General features: G+C 40.0%; 2 protein-coding genes across 2 annotated transcripts; one reads left to right on the top strand and one right to left on the bottom strand.

Moving 5' to 3' along the window:
- Positions 1–2,298: 2,298 nt before the first annotated feature.
- LOC104799589 (BTB/POZ and MATH domain-containing protein 5) lies at positions 2,299–5,743 on the bottom strand. The gene is made up of 4 exons (XM_010522188.2): positions 5,208–5,743; positions 3,604–3,946; positions 3,225–3,513; positions 2,299–2,757 (listed from the first exon to the last, which is right to left on the bottom strand). The coding sequence occupies exons 1-4, from the start codon at positions 5,609–5,611 to the stop codon at positions 2,555–2,557; spliced, it is 1,239 nt and encodes a 412-aa protein (XP_010520490.1). The 5' UTR covers positions 5,612–5,743; the 3' UTR covers positions 2,299–2,554.
- Positions 5,744–6,224: 481 nt separating this feature from the next.
- On the top strand, positions 6,225–11,424 carry LOC104799590 (molybdopterin biosynthesis protein CNX1). The gene is given in 14 exon segments (XM_010522189.2): positions 6,225–6,453; positions 6,455–6,509; positions 6,957–7,083; positions 7,390–7,520; positions 8,096–8,197; positions 8,276–8,359; positions 8,476–8,703; positions 8,907–9,097; positions 9,202–9,306; positions 9,463–9,762; positions 10,319–10,476; positions 10,576–10,682; positions 10,923–10,979; positions 11,057–11,424. Coding segments are annotated over 14 exon segments (2,016 nt in total). The 5' UTR covers positions 6,225–6,313; the 3' UTR covers positions 11,288–11,424.
- Positions 11,425–11,637: the final 213 nt, after the last annotated feature.

The raw sequence follows: 11,637 nt of genomic DNA on the forward strand, positions 1-11,637 counted from the left end.
AGCGGTTCCCCTACAATCTAAAACAGAGAATTTAGGGCAGCAAAAATTTGAGGGGTGTCAATTGACTCAATTTAGACGCTAGACAGACGCTAGGTTGTCGGTCGGCTCACTCCGAAAATTAGCTAGTTTTGGATTTAAATTTTTCGACCCGAAAAAAATTAGGTTTTCGGGTCAGATTCAAATCGGATTTCGAGTTCGAATCAAACCGGTTTGAAAATCCGATATTTAAAAAATTAAATAAATAGATTTTACAAAGGAAATTATGTGCCGTTTCGCCCCGTCCCAAATTCTGAATATATAGAGTCAGGCTTCAAACTTAACTATATGGACCCGAAAAAATCGGATCGGTGCGAATCCGAAACCTTCGAGCCGAGTGCAGGTTTGGATCGGGCCGAGCCGAGGGAATCCGATTGATACCCAAAAACATTTGGGCAAGAAGTGTTTTTTGTATTACTACCCTGTATTTTTTTTACCAAACCCAAATTAATCTCAGAAATTAGTTATTTGATTTGAAATATACACTCTTGAATTTAGACGATAGTGCACCCTTTTCACCGAGAGACCTTCTATTTGATTCCTAGATGTATGGCAAGATAGCCTGATGCTATTTCTAGGGCTTTATACTTTCTTCTATATATAGAATTTTCTAGGGTTTTCTCGTTACTCGTTAAGTTCGGTTAGTGTTTGGTTAGTGATGGACTGTAGTCATGGATTTGAATTGAGACGAAAGCGTAGGGCATAAGGAATTAGGTATCCGAGACTTTTAGGATATTGAATATAAAATTCCTGAATTCAATATCTTGTTACCTAAATATCTTTCACTTAATTTCGTTTGATTGGTCTATCTAGTAATTCGATTTGAGACCAAAAAGGAAATATCAAAACCTGAGTTCAAAGTTATTAGACATATGCTTCGGTGTGTGTGTGTGTATATATATATATATATGGTACTGTAGGGTTGAAATCAAAGAATGATGCAGTATTATATATGAATAAACGTTGCTCTGATCATATGAAAAAAAAAAACGCAAAACATGTAATATATAAAAGAATTGACTATTGCTGAGACTGAGAGGCGCTGGTGCGTCGGCTTCGCCTGGTGGAGGCTTGGCCTTGGACGAGCCGGAAGAGGCGATTGTATTCCTCCGCCGTACCACTGTCGTCCGCCAACACTTTTCCGCACGCTTCACAAGCCCTTTCCAAAAAAAATACAGCCAAACGATTATTTGTCAGTTATCTTTATCGTCACGTGATTATGGAGTCAAAAACCAGTTTTTGTTCGTAATCCAGAAAAGGGTTTGGCCCAGAACCCGTTTCCAGCAAAAAAAAGAAAGAAAGAGAAAACCCTAGAGTTGGAAAGCTCGAATTTCAAAGGAGGAGGAGAAGATCATACTTGACGGAGCCGTCAGTGCCTTGACGGCGGAGACGGCGCTGAACGCCGCAGTGACTGCACCACATACGCTCCTCTTCGACTTGTCTTGCCATGACTATGAAAATTTGATGGAGATTTGTGTATGTATTGGTATGATATATATAGGAGGAGTTCACACACTAGGAGGGGTTGATGAATATGGAAATTAAAAAAGAAAAAGAAAAAAAAAATAGTTAGATGGAAATTCTTCTCTTTTGGGTTTTGGGTTTTGAAGCGTGTTGTTGCTTGGGGAGCAAGAATCCCTGCTTTCTTGGGACACGACTCCACGACTTCGAGACCTAGTCGTCCACCCTTCTTCCTGCCTTTTTCTGTGTTTCCTTTTTTCAACCCTTTTTTTTTCTCTCTCCAAATTATGCAATTTTAAAACGAACAAGTCCTAATTACTTTTGGAAATAAATTAGAAAAAAAATTGAATATAGGAGAAAGAAAGTAAGCTCCCCGATAATGACGAAAAATATACGGAAAAATACTCTACGGAAAAAAGGAAAATTAACAAATAATTACGTGTTCTCATATATTTAACAAGTATCATTGCAAAAGGCAAAACTGTTCACCTTTTTTTTTTTTTAAGTGCCTTGGTACGGATTTCTTTCTCGCCGGTCTCACGTCGGTCTCGTCGCCGCGAAAAGTTCGAGATTTGGATTCCGGACTCTAAAATCCGAATCATTCAAATTCCAAGACATACATCCATCCATCCATGCCCAACTCTATGGGTTTTTGCTACAATATTTTCTTGCATTTTTCCCGAATATGCATATATAAAACCCAGGGTTTGTATGATATATATATATATTGAACATCATCTAAAACAGAACAGAATATACGCTTTTATTTATCAAAATGGATCAATAAAAAGTTGGAAAAACGAAGAAAACCCCCGCTATATGGTTTATCTATTATCAACCTGAAGGCCTTCAGATATTTTTTTTTCTACAAAAAAAATTCTGGACCGAATGAACAAACAAGAATATGAAATGAAGCATATACATAATGTTATGTTTGGCAACAAAAAAAAAGAAAAGGAATACGCTATTTGTCAGGGTAGATTGTGATGTACTATGTGTAATTGTTTCATACTTTAAACTCCAACAGGCAACAATATTATCATAAAGGGGGTTCCTCCTATGAAATGCGTTGACGTCCCCGCCGGCTGCTAGTGTCGCCACCGTCGGAGAGTTGGGCCCAAACGCTCTGAGACTTTCCACCTCCACCGCAGCTAATGCTGATGCTGGCCTCCTCGTAGCCCGCCACCGTCTTCAGAAGCTCAGACTGCAGCTTCGGGCAATGGTCTTTCACGTATTCATAGCCTTCTGTCTGCAGTACAGCTGCAACATTGCAATCACAAGCTCTGTTTCTATGGGATAAAATGTAGCCATATCCAAACTGAATCTGATATCAAAATTGATTGGGTATGATTTTTCTAGAACTGAAAAGTAACCGTATTCAACACCGAGTATGGTAAAAACTGAACAAATACGATTTTTCTAAAACAAAAAAAAAAAAAACGTATCCGTACGAACCTAAAGCGAACCAAATGTAATATAAAAACCAAATGGACATGGTTTCTCTAAAACCGAAAAATCCGAGCCCCAAAATAACCGAACCTACCTGAACCGAAAACTGAAATGCCCAGATACAGTTCTATGTATACATTTCACTGGGTATATCTATTTAGTTATAAAGATGTTTATGGAGCCATTGTTTATATCATGCATAATGCAGGATCTTAATTATTAGGCTCTAATGGTATGCAAAAGGTGAGTGAGATTTTCGTATGGGCGAGGAAGCTTACCTGCTAGGTTTTCAGCAGTAAATCTCAGGCAAACACCTTTTAGTTCAGAGGCGTTATATCTGTCCGCTAATGCAAGGATCTTGGCGACAGAGTTGATAGATACGCCCTTGCAGATGTGAGATTCACACATTAATCTGAGCCTATCTAGTTTGTATACTTCCGCGGTAGCCAAAAGCTTTGCTATCAATGTCTCGGATATTTCAGACAACTTTAATGAGTGAAAGGTATGAGTCTTCACAGGCTCTACATCTTCTGGAAGAGAATCCTTGTACATGAAATGTATCAAGGCCTGGAATGGACATCCAAACAGAAATGCAATGGATAAAGACCGGCAGAAACAAATTAAAAAAAATGCGGAGAGAAAACAATAGTGTTGTACCTTGAAAACCCTAGGCTCCAAATCATCGATTGTGACAATTTGATTGTCCACTGGCCCACGGAAAAATTTAGATTTGAAAAATGGGGATCGAGCAGCCAGTACCAGTTTATGAGCTTGAAACTTCTCACCCGCTACATCAAATGTGACGTCAGAGCCTTCCATGTTATCCAGTAACTTTCCAAAATGTAATCCAAGTTCAGAATCTGGGACATGAATGACATGCAAACGTGGGCAACGTATTTCCGAAACCACGACTCCAACTGTACAATTGATTTTCAAGCAGTCATCTTTAAGGTAGTCAGATGTCTCGAGTATGGAACGTCTGAAGAAACGCTTGAATCCCCTGATCAGGACATAGAAGAAAAAACAATCATTACCACTGAAACAGGAGCAAAGTGACCTCAGCTAGTTGAATGTAAGCAAGCAACAGAAAACAAACTAAACTGAGGCAAGAAAAGGCCATTCAATCAGTAAGAAAATCTGGATGACAATAAAGTGGTAAAACGCCCACCAGTGAGGTTGGTAAACCGATATTATCCATGACTTTGAGGAACACTAGTAAGCTGATCATAAAAAAGACGAATAATTGCATTCATCCATCTCTAATGCTACCACACGGTCTCTGCATGAAAAATCTTGTGATGTTGACAGAGTTCACACCTAGAAATTCCTTCCTCAGTAAACTAAGCAGAAACTGCAAAGCAACTATTGAGCAGGCCTGCCAGGCCAAGAATACCATGTAGAGCAATAACATCCAAGCATACACGCTATGTTTTATCCCAAAATGATGTGACAGGATGGTGTATCTTCTGATACAAATGTTGACAAACATCAGCCATAAAACTCCATACCCAGATCAGGCAATCTTGGGACAGACAAACCTCGGTGAAAACCAAGGAGAGGTTGATTTGCTTTTGCTCCAACTTTACACCAAGAGAACAGGACTGTTCCTTGCACACATAGGCTCTATGACAGTAACAGGGTCATTATCAAAAATACCCTTAAAATGCTACTTCTATTTCAAGACCTACCCTGGTCACATGTGACCAATGTGACCGAAATATAGTATGGTCACATTTTGATTTTTATCGATTATAACGGCCAATTTATGGTGATCACACTAATTCATTATGTTTATACCTTGTATATCTTACTAATCATTTGATTAAAACATCATAAATTTAACGTTATGAACAATGAGATCAATATGTGACCACACTATATTTCCATCACATTGGTCACATGGTCACAAGGGTAGGTGTTGAAGTAGAAGTAGCATTTTAAGGGTATTTTTGATATAATGCCACAGTAACAGTACCAGAAATCCTAATACAAGACACTGAATACCATAATAGAAAATAGTTTACCTAATCGGGAAACTATCCAACATGCTTCAAATTTAGGAAAAAAGGACAGAGAAACCTTGCATACAGCAACCACAGATCGAGCTAATAGCGAATTTTTTTTATGCTACCAACATGAAAATGCACTTCTAACTATCATCCACAAACGGAATTCCAGAGTTTGCATACGATGAACTACAATTTCAATCATGATCTAGAAATTTAACAGATAAAATGAGCCAAAAAGGAGCTAAATCGTACCACATGCTGCCGCGGTATTTGAGTGCGTAAGGACCGGAATCAAGCGAGCGCTCGAAATGGCTATGCACCTTGTGCTTCCCTTTGCCGCTTTGATCGACGAGAGATAACTCGAAAAGCGCCCTGACTTCGGTGCCTTCGCTGGCGAGAACGATGAAGACGGAGACGTAGGTGGAGTTGTCCTCCTGGTTCTTACCGTCGGGGTAGAAGAAGATCGCCCACTGGTAGCCTCCGACGCAGAAGTGGTCACTGGCAATGTACTTCCCGATCCCCATACCCTTCGCCAGACTGTAGCCTTGGATCACGAACTGGTGCGACCCGTTCACCGTCTGGGTCACCGACCTCGAGCTCGTTGGCGATGGAGCCGGAGCCAGGTCCGGGCTCGGTGATCGGCTTGTGGGGCACATCGGCGTCGGAATCTGTAGAGATTCAGTGATGAAATACGGAGGATTTCATGGGAAATCGGGAAATGTTCCTGAATTCCGGTAAACAAGATTTCGGGAGAAATTCTAGGTCTTTGAACTTGGAACAACAATATAACCCATTTCGAATCGGAATGAATCCTGGAAGTAGTCGCATATTGGAAGGGTACAACGGTAATTTCGTCCTTTTTTTTGGGGTACACGTTGCAGCCGCTGTGTAATAATCTTTAGAATATAAAATAATATCGATTTTAATATTTTAATATGGAAAAGGAATTATATTTACGTATTCTCCAATTAAACTGTCTAATTTTGAATTGTGATTTGTGTCATATCTAAAGTTCTTCTCAGGGCGATTACCAATCCATTTAAAGATCCAGACAATTTAAATACGATTATATAGTCTGATTCTATAGTCAATCATTGTTCGCAGATTGATTGTGACCGTAGATTTGAGTTAAATGTTTCTTCTGCCCATTTGCTAAAATTATCAAAGCCCAAAAGAGCTAAGACGGCTGTTTGGTCATATGAATGAACGTGGCCTTCTATTCGGTAAAAGGTTATATCTATCCCAGCTGCCAACCTCACCGTCCACTTTGCGTCTCCATTTGTTGCGTTTCGTCTTTTGTCCTCTCTCTCTCTCTCTCTCTCTCTCTCTCTTCCCGTCTCTTATCTGAAAAATCGGAAATGGCCGGTCGATACTGTTGCGGCAGCGGCAGCGGCAGCGGCATCGGCGACGGTGGAGCAAAGGCAGCGATGATTCCGGTGGAAGAGGCTTTACAGATAGTGCTCGGCGTCGCAGAGCGGCTGGCGCCGGCCGGGCGACCCCCCGGAGGATATTCGAGCTCCGGATCCTCTTCCTCCATATCCTGCTTCCGTCAAGGTATATCACATCCACAAAATCGATTCCAATCGGGTCCCGACAAGCATTACATTGAGAACTCGACAAGCTTTGGTGATTGGTCTGTCAACTCGGTTGTTGCGTGACTTCTCGTTGTCTGATTTTCCACTGTTGTAGTGATAGGAGTAGTAATGATTTCGTTATACATTTGCGTCTTCATGAGTATTGTATCGTTTGATTGGTCGAATCTTGTGGACAGTGAAGACATCGTATAGAGGAACTTTACAGCGACTTGAAATGAAAAACATTCAGTACGAGTGAGGTTGAATTTGTTTAAGACTGATACTTTTGCCGTCGATTTCTGTTCACTTGTTCCATCTTTGAGAATTTAAAAAACGAAAAAATGAAATGAAAGATGTACTGGTGATGAGTGTTTTCTCATTGTAAGCACCTCATCAGATGATTGAATTGTTTCATCCATTGCTTTAGGATGGGTATGCAGTTGTGGCTTCAGATGGCCCAGGAGAATATCCAGTGATTACAGAATCTAGAGCCGGGAATGATGGACTGGGAGTGACTGTTACTCCTGGAACTGTGGCTTATGTGACAACTGGAGGTAGGTCTATTAAACCCATGGACGAATTTCTGTATGATGAGTTTTCACTCATTCATCTTAGAGTTTTCTACCTGTCTTCTATGTTTTAATTGTAAATAAAGCCCTTGTGGTCATGTTAAACGCCAGAGGAATGACTGATATGGTGAATTATGAGTCGGTAGTTATGAACTTGTGTTATCTTCAAATGTTATGATGTGGATTCTTCTAGTTCTCTTTCCTGAAAGTGGTAATTGATGCTTTCCAATAGACGTCAACAATGCTTGTTTGATTTCATCCTATTCTCTTGTTTGATTTGTTTTTCCCTAGGGCCAATACCTGATGGTGCGGATGCAGTTGTCCAAGTTGAAGACACTGAAGAAATTAAAGAGGGCTCAACTGAATCAAGAAGAGTAAGAATTCTGATTCAAACCACGAAAGGAACCGACATTCGTCAAGTGGTATGCTTTCTTCTTTCTCGTTTATGATCTGTCTTGTGGTTGATTTTCTTGAATAATTTTATTTCTGTTCTTTTCATGGTTAGAACAGTATCCCAGTCACTTTTATCGGACTGCCAATTTACGATCTGAGAAAAGCTTAGAAGGAATCCTGTACATATATGGTAAATTAACTGGAGTTTTTGTGTTGTTGAAGTTGAAGGGTACTCCAGTACATGCTTTATTGGGTGGAGGATGCTGTAAAAGTTTTATATGTGTACTTGAATTGGATAACATCCAATGTGTCTAGCTTGTCTATCCACCATATAGGTCTTGGCTGATATATGGTATTTCTCACCAAGAAGACACTCTCCCATTCAGGGTTGGCATAACTGTAGTACTTAGGTCATCACTGTTAGGCCTAGGGATAGTTAAGCCATGTTTACTTTCGCTAGCAGACTTTAAAAGTTGTTGAAGTAATCATTGTCTAGTTTTCATTTTTTGGGCGATGGCAAAGTTTGCACTACCAGATCATGTTCTTGATATAGTGTGATTGAAGGGAAGATGCTTTTGAGACTAATTCAATTTATTTATGTTAGGGTTGTGACATCGAGAAGGATACAACTATATTAAAATCTGGAGAGAGGATCGGTGCCTCAGAAATTGGCTTATTAGCGACTGCAGGAGTGATATCAGTGAAGGTATTGCTGTATATCAGTTTTTTTTTCTTGGCAAGCTTGCAAGAGCCTGAGCTTAAAAAAAGAAAATCTTCCCTGTAGATATATCCTGTGCCAACAGTTGCTGTTCTCTCTACCGGGGATGAACTTGTTGAGCCAACTGTTGGGACTTTAGGTCGTGGGCAGGTATTATCTATAATAAACTTTTCTGGTGCATTTTATATGTCATCAGTGTACTAGCTAAAAGAATTTTGAATCCAGATGTAATCATTGGTATGGTAAACCATGTTAGTTCTTTGTAGATTAGGGACTCAAATCGGGCAATGTTACTGGGAGCAGCAATGCAACAGTACTGCAAAGTAGTTGACCTTGGTATTGTTAGAGATGACAAAGAAGAACTTAAGAGAGTTTTCGACAGTGCTTTCTCCTCTGGAATCAATATTGTTCTAACTTCTGGTGGTGTTTCGATGGGAGACAAGGATTTTGTCAAGCCATTACTTGAGGAGAAAGGAAAAGTATATTTCACTAAGGTATGTAAACATTATAAGCTTCATCGGTCATCTTTCTGAAGTCCATTTCTGTATTTACTAATATAGGATATTACTTCTATATTTATTTGGCCCACTTGTTTTGTTAAACTTTTGCTGTTTAATTTCATACCTAAAATCAGTAAGTGAATTAGGATTACTCTGATATACCGCAGGAAACTTAAACAATCTATATATTGCTTCAGGTATTGATGAAACCTGGGAAACCTCTGACATTTGCAGAGATCAGTATAAAACCAACTGAGAGTATGTTGGAGAATAAAATCCTTGCATTTGGATTACCAGGAAATCCTGTAAGCTGTTTAGTTTGTTTCCATCTTTTTGTGGTTCCCACAATTCGCCAGCTTGCGGGATGGACAAGCCCTCATTTGCTGAGGTTATTGAAATTTACTTGATGTTGCTTTCTTCTCTATCCTTCTTCATCTGGAACTCCTCTGAAAAACCAATATGGAGAATTTTTACCCTCCAATCTCTTTGTAGGGTACGAGCTCGACTTCAGGAGCCCATAAAGGCAGATCCCGTCAGACCAGAGTTTCATCGTGCTGTCATCAAATGGAAAGACAATGATGGATCAGGAATTCCTGGGTGAGTTCCTCAGAAACATGTTCATTAGTCTCTTGTAAGTGAGCCATTAACGTAATTGCTGTAAAGATGAACACAGTTGGAGATCTCTAAAACTGCTCGTAGGTTCCGATATGCATTACCATCTTTATTCGGTTAATAAATGTATTTGGATGTCAGATTTGTTGCTGTGAGCACTGGTCATCAGATGAGCAGCCGGCTTTTAAGTATGAGATCGGCTAATGCTTTGTTGGAGTTGCCTGCTACTGGTGATGTGATTTCTGCCGGAACTTCTGTATCGGCTATCATTATGTCCGACATTAGTGGCTTCTGTATAGACAAGATTGTCACAATATCCGAACCAGAATCCGCTTCAAAAGAAAGGAAAGTACCTGCAGATAACTCTGGAGGGCCTGAGTATAGAGCGGCTATCCTTACAGTCAGTGATACTGTTTCCTCTGGGGCTGGACCTGATCGAAGGTATGAAAACTGTTATACCTTTCTTTATTTTTTGTTTGTCCTGTACCAAATTCAGAATCTCTTGCCTCTCTCAGATAGATCTGATCTATGTTCCCATATATGTTTGTTGATATATATCTTTGCACCAGTTTCCATTTACAATATATTTAATCTAGTATCTGAAACTCAGTAGTCTAATTGAAAAGCGTCTCGATATACTTTGTTGATTAGCTGTTTCAATACTGCACTCAATCGGTGCAAAATTGATCTCGTAGAGTCGATGATCTCTCTTGTCAGAATTAGAAGTTTTTTACTCCATTGTCTTCTTAAAGATGCATCTAGATACACCTCTCGAGTTTCGTCATTTTTGAGGGGTCACTTATGTGATGCCAAAGTGTAGAACTGCAAAGCGGATATTGCTGCTCCTTGTCATAGTGAGACATGGATGTACAAAACGCTCTGCAACATCTTAGATGAGATCTCTTCCACAAAAATCATCTTGATTCCGCATATATATATATATATTTTGTATTTTGTTTTTCTTGTCTGTGATAATTTATTATCGGTGTCCATACAGTGGGCCCAGGGGTGTTTCAGTGGTAAACTCCTCGTCGGAAAAGCTAGGAGGAGCTCAGGTAGTAGCAACAGCTGTAGTTCCTGATGAAGTGGAAAGAATCAAGGATATTCTCAAGAGATGGAGCGATGTGGACAGAGTTGATCTCATTCTTACACTGGGTAATGACATTTCTTTCAAACACTCTGCAGCTTTTTTTCCCGGTACATCTGATTTCGCCTTGAGTCGTATCTGTGAGACCAACTTATTTCCTGAAATAGGTGGGACTGGATTCACCCCAAGGGATGTAACACCCGAAGCAACAAAAGAGGTGATCGAGAAAGAAACACCCGGTCTCCTCTTCGTCATGATGCAAGAGAGCTTAAAGGTAACTTTTATTAGGAGGTGGAGTGTTTTTAGTGTACCAGATTTCGGTCTTGTCCCCTGGGGTTTCTCGGTGAGATTACTCGGTCTCGGCCTTGTGAGGATGGAGGATGGAGTACCCGAGTTCTGTGTCCAACCCTAATTCTTACCTCTCCCGAGTGATTGTCATGTGCCGAAAAAAAAACCCTGTAATAAACATTCATTCTAAATCGTTTTGCCCCATTTCCTTTTACTGGACGAACAGGTAACACAATTTGCGATGCTTTCACGCGCTGCGGCGGGAATAAGAGGCTCAACTCTGGTATAATCCATTACACTTACAACTCAAACGACTTGCATTTCTCAATCTCGTAATTGGGGTTCAATATCGGGTTGTAGATAATCAACATGCCGGGGAACCCGAACGCGGTGGCGGAGTGTATGGAGGCTATATTGCCAGCTCTGAAGCATGCGTTGAAGCAGATAAAAGGCGACAAACGAGAGAAGCATCCAAGGCACGTGCCTCACGCGGAAACTGCCACTACCGACACATGGGACCGCAGCTTCAGGTCGGCCTATGGCGGCGGGGAGCCAGAGACGAAGGAGCGTGGATGTGGTTGTACTCACTGAGAATACAACCCTCTTCCTCCTTACAGAAATTTGATGTAAATGTTTTGTGAGGGATGTTTTGAATGCACAGCAAAGACGTTTGGATGACTTCAGTGACATATTCATACCAACAAAATAATATAATAAGTTGGGTATAATTGTTCCATCAAACTATCTGAATTTGAATCACATATGAAAATGATTGAAAAATTCCAATTGAAATTATAGTTTTAAAAATATATTTTGTTAGTGAAAACCAAATAAATAGAACTTTTATAAATTCATGAATAAACTGAATTTTGAATTGACACGCCCCTCTGCCCCCCCCCCCTTTTAATTTTGGCTAATTTGTATTTTTGTAATATTAAGAT

The sequence above is a fragment of the Tarenaya hassleriana genome, unplaced genomic scaffold (genome assembly GCF_000463585.1).
Source record: "Tarenaya hassleriana unplaced genomic scaffold, ASM46358v1 Cleome6, whole genome shotgun sequence".
Taxonomy (NCBI): Eukaryota; Viridiplantae; Streptophyta; class Magnoliopsida; order Brassicales; family Cleomaceae; genus Tarenaya; species Tarenaya hassleriana.